Source organism: Pseudorca crassidens, chromosome 3 (assembly GCF_039906515.1).
Source record: "Pseudorca crassidens isolate mPseCra1 chromosome 3, mPseCra1.hap1, whole genome shotgun sequence".
Classification (NCBI taxonomy): Eukaryota; Metazoa; Chordata; class Mammalia; order Artiodactyla; family Delphinidae; genus Pseudorca; species Pseudorca crassidens.
This window is the reverse complement of record NC_090298.1, coordinates 29,177,223-29,195,637: the sequence shown is the minus strand read 5'-3', so window position 1 is coordinate 29,195,637 and position 18,415 is coordinate 29,177,223. Positions and strand designations below refer to the sequence as shown.

The 18,415-nt window shown below is 45.5% G+C and overlaps 1 protein-coding gene across 4 annotated transcripts in view; it reads left to right on the top strand.

The window, feature by feature from the left end:
• Positions 1-18,415, top strand: part of PRLR (prolactin receptor) — a 165,154-nt gene that overhangs the window by 136,868 nt on the left and 9,871 nt on the right. For 3 of the 4 annotated variants that reach the window (XM_067730505.1, XM_067730503.1, XM_067730504.1), the window contains 3 exons: positions 11,749-11,861; positions 14,773-14,905; positions 16,314-16,483. In XM_067730505.1, coding sequence (XP_067586606.1) covers positions 11,792-11,861; positions 14,773-14,905; positions 16,314-16,483 — 373 coding nt within the window. In that variant the 5' untranslated portion in view covers positions 11,749-11,791. The remainder of the gene's footprint in view (positions 1-11,748; positions 11,862-14,772; positions 14,906-16,313; positions 16,484-18,415) is intronic. The other variant, XM_067730507.1, reaches the window with a different exon arrangement.

Here is an 18,415-nt window from a genome sequence, read left to right as displayed (position 1 = left end):
GAATCTTCATCATAGTTCTGTGAGGTTGATCTGTGCATTATTCCCATTTTACAGATGAGGAAACTAAGGCACAGAGAAGTAAGTTATCTGTGATCACACATCTAGTAAATGACAGAACAGGATTCCAACTCAGATAATTTGGCTCCAAAATCTCTCTTCTTAAATACTCTGAAGGGAAGAGAAATGGGAGGATTCCAGCACCATGGATTAGCTAGTTGCTGATATGATACAATTTTAGGGGAACAAGGATACCAATTTCCTCTGGAAGGGGCAGACATTGTTTCAGTAAGACATGACATGTTTTCCAGAACATAGACAAAACTGAACATTCTGAGATTACTGGGATTTAGGCCACTGCCCTAGGCACTGTCCTGCATAGTCTCTGCTCTAATGGAGCTTACAGACTAGTGGAGGGAAACACACCATCAACAAACAAATGAGGAAAAATATCACGGGTCAGTTGATGGTATGAGCTGTGGAGAACAGTAAAGTGGGGTGAGGGATGAAGAATGTGGAACAGTGCTGGAGATGGGGTTTGAAGACAGTGGTCAACGAAGATCTTGCTGATAAGGTGACATTTAAGCAATGGCTTGAAGAAGGTGAAGGAGATAAATATTAATATTTGATAAATGAATGAATGAATACTCAACCATATTTAAGTATCCTGGTGAAACAGGAAAAAAAAAAGAAACAAGTTACCTTATTACTCAGACCTGGCCAGGCCCGCCCTCCCCTGGCATAATTCAAGCTGATCTTCTGGTTGAGTCCGGATGCTCTTCCTCCGTCACGTGGCTGCTGCCACTTCCAATTTCACCAATGAATTTCCTCCAGGGTGGAAGAGGACACACCTATGATCTCTTTAAATGGCCGAGGGATTTTTCTGGGAATGTGCAGGAGTCACATGGTAGCAATTGTTCACCTGCTCTGGGCTGCAGGGTGGGAGGAAGGGGGCTGATCTGGGCTGTTATTATTAGTCTGTGTGCCTGCACATGCATGTTAGACGAGGCTGAGCATATTTTGACAGGGAGGTGAGCCAGATGTGAAAACAGACAGATAATAGAATTACTGAGCAAAATGGGTAAATGAGAAGGTGTGAAACTTTCGGAAGTGTGCAGAGATTAAACCTGGTTGATATCAAGAATGCAGAGGGGGACTTCAGGGGACTTCCCTGGTGGCGCAGTGGTTAAGAATCTGCCTGCCAATGCAGGGGACATGGGTTCGAGCCCTGGTCCGGGAAGATCCCACATGCCGCGGAGCAACTAAGCCCGTGCGCCACAACTGCTGAGCCTGTGCTCTAGAGCCCACGAGCCACAACTACTGAAGCCTGCGCATCTAGAGCCCGTGCTCCGCAATAAGAGAAGACACCGCAATGAGAAGCCCGCGCACTGCAACGAAGAGGAGACCCCGCTCACCGCAACTAGAGAAAGCCTGCGTGCAGCAACGAAGACCCGATGAAGCCATAAATAAATAAATAAATAAACTTATTAGAAAAAGAAGAATGCAGAGGGGCGCTTTACTGCTCTCTAGGAATGAGACGGACCAGGATGAGAAGGGGCCAGGACCTTGAAACCTATCATTCCTCCCAAGAAGAGCAGGAGAGTCGACAATGAGAGGGACAGCGCAAGACGGAAGGGGTCAGGCGACAAGCTGAGCTGTAAGGAGGCAGCATCTGGGAATTCTGCCAGGCATTCAGAAAGACGGTCCAGCCACACACCATGGATGCTGGGGCCAACAGAATACGGGGATGCAGGCTGGCCCTAGGAGTCAGCCACTGATCTGGGCACTGAGCAGAGATCCAGGGCCTGAAGGGCCTGTTATGGAAGAAATGGGGTCTTAACAGTTGACCACGCAGGATTCCAGCACCAGGAACAGAACAGGACCCGATGCAAGCCTTCCCTGGGCTTCTCTCACTGCATGGGTATCGTGCCCAGAGCCTGCAGGTGGAGCTCAAGTGGCCCCAGCTATGGAAAGCTGTGGCAGGCAGGTCAGGGCACTCTCCGGGCTGGGTGAATAGACACACACTGAAAATGTTCTATCACAGAAGAGCCAAGCTACTGTGAGAGGCGCACTTACAAGGGTCAAGGTGAGCCGAGTTTTTGGCTTACGGTTACGGGGGGTTCGTTTGTTTGATTTTGGTGTTGCGTACCATATCTAGAAAGCTAACGTGTTAAGCAATTGGAAGTCCCACTAACCTCCGATGCAGTTGTCAACAGGAAGGAGCAAAATAATAACCTTGCAGCCTCAACAAACAGAGGCAGCAATGGGGGGAGTCTGACCAGGACCCCGAGGAAGGCCGGGTTAAGTCAGCACAGAGGGGGAGGCAGATGAGAGGAAAGGGAGGAGGGAAGGGATCCTGGGTTCACGAGGTCTCCCCCAGTCAGAAAGGGCTCCCTGCAAGCCTGCATTAAGCTGGCCTGAAAGTTTCAACTGCCCCCAAGTCCTCCTCTTACATGGGGGGACGCCGAGCCCAGAGAGGTGGAGCGAGGGGTATGCTGGTCAAAGTTTAACAACTGCTCTTCCAGGAGAAAAACAAGAAGAAAGAAACATTCTGATTTATAGCATTTGCCAATTCCCACCATAGAAGTACTCCCACTACAGCTGATTTCAAGCTACCAACAGGAAGCCCGCTGGCTTACAACATTCCTTGAAAATGTAACAGTTGCTCCCTGTGTAGACCTACACTCCCGGGGAGAGTGCCCTTGACCTCGTAGCCCTCCTCACAAGGAACCCTCAGCTCAGGGCAGTCCTTTTAGGAAAATGCCCTTTCCAGGCCCAGAGGATGGAGGCGGATCCAATCCTACCCCCTAACCAGTAGCTGCCTTGCCTAGTCCTTTATGCTATAATCAGGGCTCCTTAAGAATCACCTAAGTGCTTGTTAAAAATGCCCCTTCCAGTACCAGCTTGCAATCAGTAGATAAATAAGCCCTGGAGATCTCATGCAGAGCGTAGTCATTATAGACAACAATGTACTATAAACTTCAAAGTTTCTAGGCGACTAGATCTTAATTGTTCCCATCACAGAAATGATTGTTATGTGACTTGATAGAGGTTTTAGCTAATGCTGCACAATTATATTCCAATAACATTTTTTAATTTAAAAAATGCCCCTTCCTAGGTCCCACCCTCCAAAAATTTTGACCCGTTGTATCTGGGATGGGCAGTGGTGCCCAGAACAGACTCTAGAAGCAGTGCCCGAGGAACATCCACTGCTATTGAAGGACCATACCTAGATCCCCGCAGCACCCTGTATCAGAGCCGACTTTGGGAAGGGAGAGTGTGCTGAGAGAGCCCTTTATCAGAAAGAGGGATGCCTTAGTTGGCTCAGAACCCGTGGTCCCAAGGTCCTCTGACCTGTCCACCAAGCCATGGCCGGGCTGGGTTCTGTGCGTTGGAGCTTCTTGAAGGTAGGGGCCACTACTCCTCTGTAGCCATCAGAAGTGCAAAGCATGGTGGTTAACAACCCAGATCATGGAGCCCAGCTGCAGAGTTCCTCTCCCTCCATACACTGCTCACTAGCTGTGTGACCTCAGACAACTCATGGAGCCTCTCTGGGCTCCAGTGTCCTCATCTGTAAAATGGACATATTCATAGAACTTACATCTCAGTGCCTGGCATGTAGTGTGTCCTACACGAGGGTTTGCTGATTTTATCACCACGCAGTTCTGAGCACACTGGAGGCTTTTAAGATAAGCTTGTTGGTTTAAACCACTTACCCCCTTGGGCTTCCATCTCCTCATCTTTGACATGGGAGCCATGACATAGTAGTAGGAACAATAATAGCTTTCCTGCCTCTGCACAGGATTATTGTAAGAATAAAATATGACCATGATGTGAAAGTGCTTTAAACACTACAGATCACCGTGTAAATGTTTTGTCATTTTGTCTTTGGTGGTGTTGTTAATTTGAGGCAGGACTCCCAGTCTAAAGACTGGATTCCCATTTCTGCTGTGCTGGCTGAGCTGTGTGATGGTGAGCAAAGCCAGCTACCTCTCTGAGCCTCGGTTTCCTCTCCCATCGAGGGAAGCCTCCTAGCAGAGACATTATATGTGTTAGGCGGCATCAGTGGTTCCCAGCCCTGACTTTACATTGAAATCATCTGGAGGGCTTTGTTAAAATGTCCATGTGCCAGTGGACCCAGCTCTGAATCAATCAGAACCTCTTGCGAGACATAGGAGTTTGTCCATTTAAGAAGTTCCCTACATGGTTCTAATGTGAATCCTGGACTGAAAACCACTGGAGTCTGGAAAAGCTTTGTAAACTACAAAACTTAATGTACAATTTGTGGATTTTTTTTTTTTTTTTTTTTTTTTTTTGGTATGCGGGCCTCTCACTGCTGTGGCCTCTCCCGCTGTGGAGCACAGGCTCCGGACGCGCAGGCCCAGTGGCCATGGCTCAAGGGCCCAGCCGCTCCACGGCATGTGGGATCCTCCCGGACCAGGGCACGAACCCGTGTCCCCTGCATCGGCAGGCGGACTCTCCACCACTGTGCCACCAGGGAAGCCCTGTGGATTTTTTTAATTGATGGTCTTATGAGGAACTAGTTCCTCTGAAAATCGAGCCAAAGGGCAATTTCCACCATCTGTCTGAAGTGTGCACTGACTGGGGAAAATTGAAACTCACCCAGTTCCTATTCTTGCCTTCAAGCCCAGGAGGCTGAGTGAAAATAAGCCTCTCTGAGAGCAAAGATGCTGCTGGGATGTTGCGGCCAGTGAGAGGAGTTGGTGTAATTGGATTTGGAAGCGATGCCTCCAGCCATGGGGAAGCATTCAGTGTCCTGTTTTATTAAAGTGACTCCCGTGCAAAGGCACATACATCACCGTGAGCGATTTACCCCAGTTAGGTTAGGGGCCAGGAGATCTTTCTATATAAGTCCCCAGGTGCAGTACCAACCCTGATTTTGCTCCAGTTTGGACAAATCCGATCTCTGCTAATTGCGTACCTCTTACATCACACAGCTGTGGTCATGCACAGCCTACTCCCTCTGCTTAGATGCATTTTCACAGACAGAGAGTCTTCAAGAAGTTCGAGAAGTGCTGGGATTCACATGGGAGGAGGGAGGGGGTGTCTGGAATCAGAGGTGGACATTCTCTAACTGTCTCTCTACTATTTCTAGTAACATCCACACAGCCATGATGTTCTGACTAAACTGCTGGGTTCGACTGGGATGGTCATTTTACATAGAAGTGGTTCCCTTATGGAAAGTGCTAGATGTTTCCCACCAAAGGATATCTCAGGACAGGGAATGAGAAGGCAACCTGTTTGAGAAGCAATAAAATGTAAACTTGATCATTGCAGTGATAAAAAAAAGACAAGAAAAGAAAAGAAAAATAATAATGGATGACATATGAGCAAACGTCCTGCTGTGAAATTTCAAACAAATGTGTAACTATGATTTCTGGGCTATGGACAGATAAACACTTCAGTGCTGTGGGCACATGTTTGCATGCAACCCAGGAAGAGCTAGGACCTTCACCTCCCCACACTCAGGCCGGGGTTCTCCTAGCACTGTATCCGCAGCATTCAATGTCTGCATTCAGGAGTGGCTGCCATGTTATCCTGAAAACCTCTTCAGATTCCCCTGTCAAAGACAGAACGCTAAGCTGGCTCTAAGTCCAGTGTTTGACAATACTAGCACAGGACCAGTTCTTCTGCGTGCAGATTAGCATCCCCTATCTTAGATTCTTGTTCTGCTTTTTCAACTTGAAGGCTTCAGGGATTCACTTATTCTCTCTACAGTCATTGACCATTGATTTGGGGCAGAGCTTGTAAAATGGCCTTAATCTTGAGCCTGGTGTGAAATAGCTAATCCTTCCTGCTGCTCTCCCCACCCTTAGCAGATTATGTCCTCTGCTTTCCAAACTAAATATTAGCATTCTATATTGGAAAGACATGCCAGATTCCTGGAAGTCAAAAGGTACCTGTGGGGTTCTGGCCCTGTTTTTTTAGCCTCAGGCCATCTAACAGGTGGAGCAACAGGTAAGGAGACCCAGAGGGCAGAGGACACCAACCCAGCAGACCCCAAAGGGAGCAGCTAACACAATCCCCAACATTTGAAACAATGGGTGAATGTATTTCAAATTTGTTTGCAAGAAATGAGATTGTTTGCATTTTTAGGACCAGACAGGCATTTGGAACTTAATTTGCATTTATAGTCAGGAGGTGTGGCAGGTGGTGTCCTAACCATTGATGGTAGAGAACTGAAAGTTGGGGAGGAGCGCAAAGTGGGTATGAGGTGTGCAGGGCTCCCCTGCCATCGGAGTCTTGATCGATCTTAGCAAAATCCAAAGTTTACCAAAAACTGGAACCCTCAAATGTCCATCAAGAGTAGAATGAGGAAATAAATTATGGTCTTTCATTCAATGTAATATGAATGAAGATGAATGAGGTGAAGTGAAAATGAATTTTGTATGAGTCCATGTAACAACAAGATTGAATCATACAACAATGTGGAATGAAAGAAGCCAGACACACCCACTCAAAAAATGCATATTGTATGATTCTATTTCTATAAAGTCCAAAAGTAAGCAAAATTAATCTGCAGTGTTAAGTCAGAAGAGTGGTTCCTCTTGGGAAGGGGTGGGTAGAGATTGGGGCGAGGCACCAGGGAGACTTCTGGGATGCTATTAGTGTTCTATTTCTTGACCTGATGGTAACAAAGACATATTCACTTTGTGATAATTCATTGAGCAGAATACTTATGATTTGTGCATTTCACATGTGTGACATTCTTTAAAGAAATTCAAATCTTGGATGGGGCCCTGCTTATCCATGGGAATTGGGCTTGCAAGAGCTAGGTAGGTCCTCAGAATCCCTGCCCAGCATGCTAGGTTCATTTCTAGAGTCAGGGAAACTGAGTCAAAATCTGAGTAGAGCATTGGGGCAACAGTAGCAGATGAGGCAAGACAAGGTGAGAATTGCATTCACTTCAAGACCACCTGACACCAGGTCTTGGGAGCAAGTCCCACAAAATGGTAGGACTGAGATTTCTGGCGTCTGGGATTGGCTCGAGGCCTGGATGAGCCAGCATAGGTAGATAAGTCTACCAGGGGGTAAAGGGTGAAAGCTCAGGTCTGTGTTTTGTTTTTTTTTTTAACACCCTTATTGGCGTATAATTGCTTTACAATGGTGTGTTAGTTTCTGCTGTATAACAAAGTGAATCAGCTATACGTATACATAGATCTCCATATCTCCTCCTTGCGTCTCCCTCCCAGCCTCCCTATGCCACCCCTCTAGGTGGACACAAAACACCGAGCTGATCTCCCTATACTATGCGGCTGCTTCCCACTAGCTATCTATTTTACATTTGGTAGTGTATATATGTCCATGCCACTCTCTCACTTTGTCCCAGCTTACCCTTCCCCCTCCCCGTGTCCTCAAGTCCATTCTCTACGTCTGCGTCTCCACTCCTGTCCTGCCCCTGCTTTCTCAACTCTTGGCCTGTGTAGATGAGACTTGGCTTAAGGGAAAAGAGTGATGAAGGGAAGCGTTTGGACGGAGAATCTGAACCAGATGAGCATTAATGCAGAGCAAGGTGAGGAAGAAGAGGGTTTGTGGGGTCATACCAGAGTGGGACGTAGCACCGTGAGAAGGCACATTTGAATAAGATTACGGAGGAGCGTAAAGATGGGAGGGTCTCTGAGGATTCAGAAGCGAGGAAGCCAAGACAGTTTGTCATGGGCAAGGCGTGGAGGCTGCTGACTTGCTACAGACCTGCTTTTCAGTTTTAATTTTTGCATTTTTAAACCACAGTCACACTAGGGGAGCTACTGAGGAGTGAAACCAAGATAGCTGTCCTCTGGTGGGAGTATAGGGCTAACTTTTTCCTAGTTGCACTCCAAATATTTGGAGCCATTTACCACTATAACCATCACTAAAAGCGGCCTGTGGACACTCTTCAGATGTTCCAGCCCCACTTAGAGTGAATAATCTTGACCAAGATCCTGCTGCAATGGGGGAGTTGACTCAGAGAGACAAAAACAAAAAATTTTTTAAGTTATTTACACTTTTTTCATTGAAGTATAGTTGGTTTACAATGTTGTGTTAGTTTCTGGTGTACAGCAAACAGCAAAGTGAGTCAGACTTCAGATCTGACTATAATATCTTTTTTGGATTCTTTTCCATTATAGGTTATTACAAGGTATTGAATATAGTTCCCTGTGCTATACAGTAGGATCTTGTTGTTTATGTATAGTGGTATCTGTTAATCCCAACCTCCTAATTTATCCCTCCCCCCGACTTTCCCCTTTGGTAACCTTAAGTTTGTTTTCCATGTCTGTGAGCCTGTTTCTGTTTTGTAAATAAGTTAATTTGTATCAACATTTTTAGATTCCACATGTAAGTTATATCATATTATATTTGTCTTTGTCTGACTTATTTTACTTAGTATGATAATCTCTAGGTAATCCACATTGCTGCAAATGGCATTGTTTCACTCTTTTTTACGGCTGAGTAATATTCCATTGTATATATACACCACATCTTCTTTATCCATTCATCTGTTGATGGACATTTAGATTGTTTCTATGTCTTGGCTATTGTAAATAGTGCTGCTGTGAACATTGGGGTGCATGTATCTTTTCGAATTAGAATTGTTGTCCTTTCTGGATATATGCCCAAGGGTGGGATTGCTGGATCATACTGTAACTCTATTTTTAGTTTGAGACAAAAACCAAATGTATCCCCAGCCTCATGTCCACCAGCCATAAAAATGATCAGTGGACGGCAGGAGGTATGCCTAGTGTGGGGAGAGACCACAACAGATGGTCAGGTTAACAGTCAGCATAGCAAAATGGGCAGTTGGGGTTATCTTTCTCTCTGAAGGTTTACTTACCCCACTGTGTTTACCCTGCTGGAGAGTCAGTTGTAGGATGAGTTGGGAATCATTATATATTGAAACACAGTAATGAGACCACTATGAGTGTGTCCAATTCCCTGACATGGGGGTTTCAAGGTGTCAGAAACTACCCATGGCTAGTCAACAGATTCCAGGATATCTTAGGAAATCCCAGAGGAGCTCATTCCTTTTTAGTTTATAAAATGCTTCCTGAAAGCATTTTTATTGGAAAACTTTATTTAGGAGAGTTTCTTTGAGCCTGGACCAGCATACCAGGAAGCATAAGTGATGAAAGTATCTGCTCCTGTCTGCTCCACCCTGCTCCCCATCCAGGCATTTCTTTTTCAAAACATGTGGAGCCCTGATTTGGAAGAGCTGTCTAGTTAGCACGTGACCTCGCCCAAAAGGTGTGATTTATAGCAGTTGATCTCAAGTATTTTGATGCAAAAAGAGAAGGGAAGTTTCAATAAAATGATATTATAGAACTTCTTCAGCCAGTAGGTAGAATTCCCATCCCCAAGCCAGGCTGAGATCAGATCTTTAGGACAAAAAAACTCTTTCAGGTCTAGATGGATCCAGTGAAGCTGGATTAGGGAGAACAGCGGTGTTTGAGATCCTCAGGCACAAGTATGGCGGTTGAGCTCGCTGAGTCTTGGCTGTCTTGACTCCACACCCGTTCGAGGCTGGGGTGCTGTTCACCTTGACTCAGTCACTGTGGTCTCCACCGTCTCCCCCATAGAATGGGGAATAATTGCACGTTCATCACACACTGTCCACAAACGAGGATGATTCATCAGACGCTCTCAGATTTGCCGGATTCCTCTCTCCCAATGGCACGTGACTGACAATTTACCACGCCATTCTACACTTTCATTTCCTCTTCTGTTAAAAGGGGTGGTAATGGAGAAAGACAAATATCAGATGATATCACTTACATGTGGCATCTTTAAAAATGATACAAATGAACTTATTTACAAAAAGGAAACAGACTCACAGACTTAGAAAACAAACTTATGGTTACCAAAGGGGAAAGGTTGGGGGGAGGCGTAAATTAGGAGGCTGGGATAAACAGATACACACTACTATGTATAAAATTGATAATCAGCGAGAACCTACTGTATAGCACAGGGAACTCTGTCCAATATTCTGTAACAACCTATACGGGAAAAGAATCTGAAAAAGAATGGATATACGTATATGTATAATTGATCCACTTTGTTGTACGCCCGAAACAGCATTGTAAATGAACCTACTCCCATATAAAATAAAAATTAAATTAAAAAAGGGGGGGATTGTAATAGCCCATGCTATGCACAGGGGTACTGTGAGGGCTCAGTGCAATCTGGATGATTAAGACACTCAGCACAGGGACTTCCCTGGCAGTCCAGTGGTTAAGACTCTGCCCTTCCAATGCAGGGGGTGCGGGCTCGATCCCTGGTCAGGGAACTAAGATCCCACATGCTGCGTAGCACAGCCAAAAAAGATTTTTTAAAAGACACTCAGCACGATGCCTGGCCCATGGTAAGTGTTCCATACATAGGAGGAATGACTTGAAACCCATTATGAGCCTTTAGCATCTTGATTTAATTAGATGACCCTGAGGGGTTAGATAGAGCAGGTGGCTTAGAACGTGTAACCTGGGAGGATATTCAAAAAGAATCCTGAAAAAGCAACTAGAAGGTCCCCAAAGAACAGGATACTGGCTACTTCACAGGAGTTGTTACTGACCCAGGAGCCCCAGTTATGAGAGAGTCGCTTGATGGCTCCTGTGTGCACCGAACCTCTACTGTCACTAAGATTTCTATTTCCGAGTACGTCGCAGAGGGAGTAGTAGCAGGTGGAAGGCTTCAAGAAGCTGTCTGTTAGGTGGTGTGAGGCTGGCAGATGGTGATCCGCCCTCTGACCAGGAGGAATGGACAAAGGCTTTTTCAGGGCTCGTCAAACACCACTCAGTCATTTCCAACGTCCTTAGACGGGCAGCCTTGCCCCTGGATGCCCTTCCCCTGATTTAAAAAAACCCATAAATTTTAAAGGGAAAATGTAAGCCATGGGTTTCCAAGAACTTACACTTACTTCATCAAATCTATTGTTTTCCGAGAGTTGTGTGGAGTCCAAAAAGACTAATGAGCCTTTTCCAAATGTCTTTAAAAATCCTTTTTTCTTAGAAGGACATTTAGAGGCTTTAAAAGTTGTTCCAAGGGTAAAAATAATAATATAATAATAAATTTCTCAAAACTCCCAACCCCTGCAGGTTCAAAATTTGCTTAATTCCTGAAACCCAAGGGACTTGAATTATTACTGGGATTTGTCATTTCTTGTTTATGGGGCTTTTCCAAAGGGGAAAAAGGAACCATGTGGAGGTTCACTAGAGTTCACTGCATCGTTCGCAGCCATGCCCATCGCCCAGAAGGCTTCCAGAGTCTTCTCAACCTGAACCTTCAGGCGAAGCCCCCCTTACTTGGTGGCATCCATGAGGCCAGGTTGGAGTTAAACTGAATGCACTGACTTTTTCAGCCTGGCTTAATTTTGGCTGGAGGATCAAAGCCCTCCCAGAACAATTCTTTTGTAGGGAATACAATCTATGTCACGTAAAACAGGTGATCTATCGTTAGTTGACTGTGGGGTGCAAAGAGAACAATTTTTCCTTGGGGTGTGTGCAAAGAGCCAGCTGCGGCTGGACTGCCCTTGAACATTGTCATCTGATGACCTCTGGTGGTGGCATATTTCCCAGCATGTGTGCAGCGATGCTTCTGAGCCAAGCCATCCTTGTCACATTTTCCTACATTCCTTTCCTCCTGTTTTGTTATTCACGTTCAGCAAGGAGCAAGAATCAGTTGCAAACACCCAGAGTAAAGTGGTGCATGTGCCTAACCAGACTGTCGTTTCAAAAGAGTTGCCTGTGCCTTCTCTTTCAGTGAACCTCTGATCCATTTCCTGTGGAAAGAGAAGGGAGCCAACATGAAGGAAAATGTGGCATCCACAGTGGTTTTCATTTTGCTACTGTTTCTCAACACCAACCTTCTGAATGGTAAGTAAGAGACTGTCCTGTTCTCTTTCATTCCCTGGGGTGTTTATATGAGAGGAGGGGAGAATCCGTCACAGTCCTCTTGCAATGCAGTTATGAGAAATGAAAATGTCCATGTCATTTGCTGCTATTAAATTATTTACAATATTTTGGGGATTAAAATGAATGCAAAAATTAATGCAAAAGAATGAATGCAATTAATGCAAAATCCTGTCACTGTGCTGACTTCCATCCTCATTCTGGGAGTGCAGGGAAAGAGCTCTACCAACAACAGACGAGAGTTTCAGTTCAGGTTCTGTCCCTTACTAGCTGTGCAACCTTGAGCCAATTACCTAACCTCTCTGGATTTATACATTTTCAAAGTGAGAATAGTGATGTTTCTTCCACCTCAGATGAAAAGGTGTGTGAGAAAAATCTTTGAAAACCTGTAAAGAGTTATAAGGGGATTGCTGTTACATGGTGGGAAATGGGTATAGAGCCAACTCTGTTATGGGGAAATGAAATTCACAACTAGACTAGAGTGTGTGAGCCTGTGTGTGTACACGTCAGTGTATCTACCACTGCGTATTTCTGGGTGTGTATACTTTTGTATACCTGTGTATATCTTAACTTCCTTATATGTGCCTGATTGCAAATGCTTCTCTGGGTATACCTGTCTGTGTACACATTTGTGGGTGTATATTTCTGTGTATGTACCTGTGTGTGTACTGGTGTATACTTCTACAAGTATGCACCCGTGTATATTATTCCTCTGTGGTATGTGGGTGTGCTTCTGATATGGGCTCTATTTGAGCGTGTGTGTGTGTGTGTGTGTGTGTGTGTGTGCCTGTGTGTGGTACCTCTGTGGTTGTTCCTGTGTTTGTGTCATTTTACAGGGATAGTGAGACTGTCCATTCATTGTAACCATCTCCCCTAAAGTGGGTGAAAGAAACATTTAACTAATTATAATTTCACAACTTTACCCTCCTCTCTTGAGTTTCCTCCAGGTACTATTAATAACCAGTGAAATGTGAGAGAGAGAAGCTTTCAGAGAAAAAGGACCGCAGAGAGCAGTATAATCCATAACGAAATTTTAAGTATTCAAATAATCAGCAGTGGCCTTAATTGGCTTCTAAAGATGCCCATTATTGAGCCATAAGTTTTGTGCTTTTTTAAAAGTAAACTTTCCTTTCTACCTCACATACTCCTCCCTATAGCCACAACAACAAACAAACGAAAAATCGCTTCACCCTGTGACATTACCCTGAAGAAATGTTCCGTAGAGGACAGCAACATTACAAACATTGGCAGAGCTGACCCCAGGCTGTCTGGCGTGGACCGTTTTCGGGGGGCTGGGAGGTGGCTGGGCTCCGGCTGACACGCAGCCTGGTGACCTCGGCCCCAGCCTGTGCACCGCATCGTCCCCTTCCATTCAGTTCTTCTTTCCAGCGGTTTTGCCTAGTGCCCTGTCTTCCCACCTGTGTTCTCCTCCAAACTTGCTCTTTCTAACCTGCTAGCAGTTCTACCCGGGAGCCAGCGTGAGGGGTGAAGGGCAAGTGTGGCAGAAAACAGAGAAGCCCCAGAGGCTGAGGGACCACCACCTGGAAGTTCTCCTCTCTGCTCCTGATTTCCTGAACTAAACACCAACTGGGGTTACGTGGCTCACTGTGGATGGGGCCCCCAGCCCAGCAGCATCAGGGCCACTGTTTCCCTCTTTGGACCTGACAGACAAGGATTAGAAGAGGGAGCCAGCTCACCAAGAGCTTTGGGGATTAGGGAACTCAAAACCTTCATCCACTTGGCATCGGGTTTTCCACATCAGCTCTTTCAGCCCTGCTAGCTTCCAGCTGGGACTAAGTACAGCTCCTAGATAATGATGGTAGCTAGTAACCGCAAGTGCAGCCACCTGTAGGAGCTGCCATGCCTCCTACCCATAAAGACCCAGGGGGAGAGGGAGAAATATAAGGGAAAAGGGACCAAAAACCCAAATTAGGAAATGGAGGCAGGGAGGATGGGGAGCCAGACTGTGATGCTGAATCGGAGGTCAAAGCTGAATGGAGGGCTTCCCTGGTGGCGCAGTGGTTGAGAGTTCACCTGCCGATGCAGGGGACACGGGTTCGTGCCCCGGTCCGGGAAGATCCCACATGCCGCGGGCGGCTGGGCCCGTGAGCCAAGGCCGCTGAGCCTGCGCGTCCGGAGCCTGTGCTCTGCAACGGGAGAGGCCACAACAGTGAGAGGCCCGCATACCGCAAAAAAAAAAAAAGTGAATGGAATCAAGGAAGAGTGAAGGGGAAAAGGAAGGGACAGAGAAGATGGGGAGGAAGCAGCTCAAGGGGGAGCCTCGGTGATACAGTGAAAGAACAGGAGAAGAGAGCTGGGTTCATTGTGTGGGAATGGCAGAAAGATGGTGGTTAGTGAGCCAGAGGGGAGAGGTCCAGAGAGCATTGGATTAGCAAATGACCACAGGATGCTGGTGCCTGGGGAAGAATTCTTTGTATGGGGCTGTGGGTGTGTATCCGCTCCATAGACTCCATGGGATTATAGCAGGGCCACATCCTCTTCCTCAGTCCATATGGGTCCCTACACTCTTGATGCTCACCGTTGTTGAAACTACATCAAATGGTGTAGCATCGCCATCTCACAGTACGCGCGCGCGCACACGCACACACACACACACACACACACACACTCACGCACACACCCCGCCCCCACCGCAAATCTCTCTCTCTGAGTCCTGCCAACTTCAGCGCAGCCCACAGAGGAGTATTGCTGGATGTTGACACCTTGGCACTTCTGAGCCCTCCACCCCTAGGCCTACTCCCGCCGAGACCTCATCACTGGCCTGGCCCCATCAGTCTGCTTCTGTCACCAGCAGAATGGTCAAAGAGTTGAACAGACCTTAATATTGATGCCAGTGGCTTCTGGCTTTTTCTAGGACAGTCACCTCCTGGAAAACCTGAGATCTTTAAATGTCGTTCTCCCGAAAAGGAAACATTCACCTGCTGGTGGAAGCCTGGGGCAGACGGAGGATTACCTACCAATTACACGCTGACTTACCACAAGGAAGGGTAAACGTTCTCTTCTCTCCTAGCAAAGCGCACCTGGGGTGTCCTCACTCTCAGGGCCACAGGAACACTGACTCTGGGTTAATTGCCACGCTTCCCTGAATGGATACCGATAAGACTCCTGCTACTGGAGGAAGGGAATCAAACATACGCGTCCACATCTTCCTCTTAATGTCCCTGCCGAGCTCCCTCATGCACATAAGCTCAGCCACCACCTCGGCAACACAATCCAGCAATGTTCTCATTGCCTGTCGTAAGTTTAGGTTGTAGCCCAAGGTCACGTATAAGTGTTTCCTAGGTGCTAGTTAATTTTAGATGCTTATCTATCAATCTTGTGCCATTTATCATTTTTTGTAATCATTACTTTCGTAACCTCAGAGTATTATCATGTAATCTTTGACAACCGTGGTACATTAGCTTTTCGAACTTGTTTCTTGTGCAAGAAAATAACAAGCCCTACAAGAAAAGGAAGATGAGGTGTTTTCCTTAGGAAATCCATGGACCCATGATCTCCCAGAAGGCATATTGGGAGCTAAAATTGCAGTGCAGAGTAAACAGGGTGATCTCTGGGCAAGGAGTTCGCCACAGTTACAATGAGACCCTCCTGGAAATCCAGGGACGGCTGTATCCTTCCCCAGTGAAGAAAATATTTACTAGTAGAAACACCTGGCTCACTTCCCAGTGACAGGACTTAGTGGTACGCAAAGCTGCCATCCCTTCTGGGACCCAAAGGGGTGTCATGCAAACAGGTCTCAGGAACTCAAGGTGGCGAGCAAAGTGGAATACGCCTGCACACCTCTGTGGTGAGTCTCGCGAGGAGGCCCCCAAGTCTAAACGTGAGTGGCCTAAGGAGCCTCTTGGGCCTGAAATATCTCCTTTCAGAGTCACTTTTCTCTGTGGCTGACTTAGTGTAATTGGAAATACACTGCAGTTTGTATTCCCTTTAATCGTTTTTTAATGAAATGTAATTCAAAACATATGAGCAATAAATGCTGCCTCGTGCATTACCCCCACCCCGTGTGTATGTGCAGGGGAAAGTCCCAGTGTCCTGAGATGACCCAATGGTGGTTCCCTGAGGAAAGCGGTGCATTGGCCACAGAAGACTCAAGTGTTTATTGGCAGGGGGCTTATATCACAAAGCCCACAGCAACCTGTAGACAGGAAGGGTTGGTGAGAAACAGAGTCACTGGGGCTGTGATGTGACCCTGCCACCCGTTCTCCAGCACTCTCTTCCCTTTGTCACCCCCAGCTGACATGGGAAGGGCAGAAGGACTTGGGGAGCCCTTCTTCAGCTCTGGTTTTTGCATCTGGAATGCCTGTTCCCCAAAATCCAGTGGTATTGATCTATTAAGAAAATACTAGACTCTTTTTACCACTTTCTTACTGACTCCTAATATATTACTCGTTGCAGAGAGACATTCACCCATGAATGTCCGGACTACAAAACCGGTGGTCCCAACTCCTGCTACTTTAACAAGAAGCACACCTCCATATGGACGATATACATCATCACAGTAAACGCCACGAACCAGATGGGAAGCAGTTCCTCGGATCCACGTTACGTGGACGTGACTTACATAGGTAAGGGGAAGGGTGATGGGTGAGGAATTTGTTCTCCAATATAAATCTACCAATAGTCAAACTCAGTTTGAGTCTTCTTGGGCTATGGATAGATTCCCATAAAGAAAGATGAGAAAATTCACACCATCCTTGCCAACAGAGTGTTTTAAACCAATTTTTTGGATTTAATTAATTTTTATTGGAGTATATTTGATTTACAATGTTGTGTTAGTTTCTGCTGTACAGCAAAGTGAATCAGTTATACATATACATATATCCACTCTTTTTAAGATTCTTTTCCCATATAGGTCATTACAGAGTATTGAGTAGAGCTTCCTGTGCTATACAGTAGGTCCTTATTAGTTACCTATTTTATATATAGTAGTGTGTATATGTCAATCCCAATCTCCCAATCTATCCCTCCCCCTCCTTCCCCCTTGGTAACCATAAGTTTGTTGTCTACCTCTGTGACTCTATTTCTGTTTTGTAAATAAGTTCATTTGTATCCTTTTTTTAGATTCCATAATAAGGGATATCATATAATACTTGTCTTTCTCTGTCTGACTTACTTCACTCAGTATGATAACCACTAGGTCCATCCATATCGCTGTAAATGGCATTATTTCATCCTTTTTTATGGCTGAGTAAACCAATTTTTATTTATGATGGTAAGACAGTAAAATCCTTATGCCTTCCTTTGACCCTTCTTCCCATCCCCTTGCATCCAACAGGAATGTTCTATTTAGCTTCCCTTATCAATGCTTCTCTCCAGCCCTCCCCCTGCGACCGATGTCCCCTTCTCCCTTGGCAAGCTGGGATTTCTTTTCTGAGATTTTTCTCCCTGAAAGACAGAACTGCTTCATGGAGTAGCAGCTCTTAGAAGCGTCTCATCTGCTTCTCCACCCACAGGAATTGCTCCAAACTGCTTTGCCCCAAATTCAATTCTCAACATACATATGTTTCTTAGCACCTGGAGCTATTCTTTTCAAAATAAAGAATTTGGGGAGTAAATAGTGCTGCTTGAACAGAAGGCTGAAGGCCAGGGTCACAGCCACGATGTTTGGAGAAGTCATTAGCAAAGTGAAGCAAAATCGACCTGAGAGCTGCTTCTTGCTGTGCGTGATCAATATTGAGCTGCAGGGTGATGAGACATAACTGCAGTGATCTGTATGGGTTAGCAGGGACAACAAAGGGAATCTTAGGACAAGAGATGGCTTAGGACAAGAGATGGCTTGGCCTTAGCTAACCTAAGGAGTAGCTAATTAGGTTCAAGGTCACCCAAGTCTTCCTGACTTACCTAACACCAACCAACAAGGAAAATCAGGCTAGGACTCTCAAGTGTCATCCCATTGGCGTGTTATCAGTGATTGATCCTTAAAAACTAGAGAAGCTTGCAACATCAACTGGTACCCATTTGAATTCTGTCTCTCCCCAGCAAATTATTGCAATGAGCATGGGGATGGAAACAGAACTTGATCTTAGCTTAAGAAAATCAAAAAGTAACCCCACTGACAAGTAGGAATAAAATAAATTCCATTCATATAAATTTACTTGAGATATGAAGTCTTGAAAATGCTAAACACCAAATAATTCCATTTGCATAGTTTCTTTCTTAAATTTCCTTGTCCTCAAGTATTCTGCCCTCAAGTGTTAAAATATTTAAGGTCAAAACAGTGAAAGCAAGAGAAGTTCTGAAATGTACAACTGCTGTAACAAAGATTATCCACAAAAACAAAAATGGGATCACTAAAGAAAAGTAGTATGTTTAAAAAGTGAAATTAATGAATGGATCCAATTCATAGTGACTCTGGAAAACAAATTCTCTGGGGAAAGAATGTGTTGGGCCATACTTTTCAAAATAATAAAAGAAGTGTTCATGGAATTCTCATATAACCCTGCAGCATACAGTGTTGGTGACAGGCCACAGAAGTTCATTTACAACACAGTTTTAAC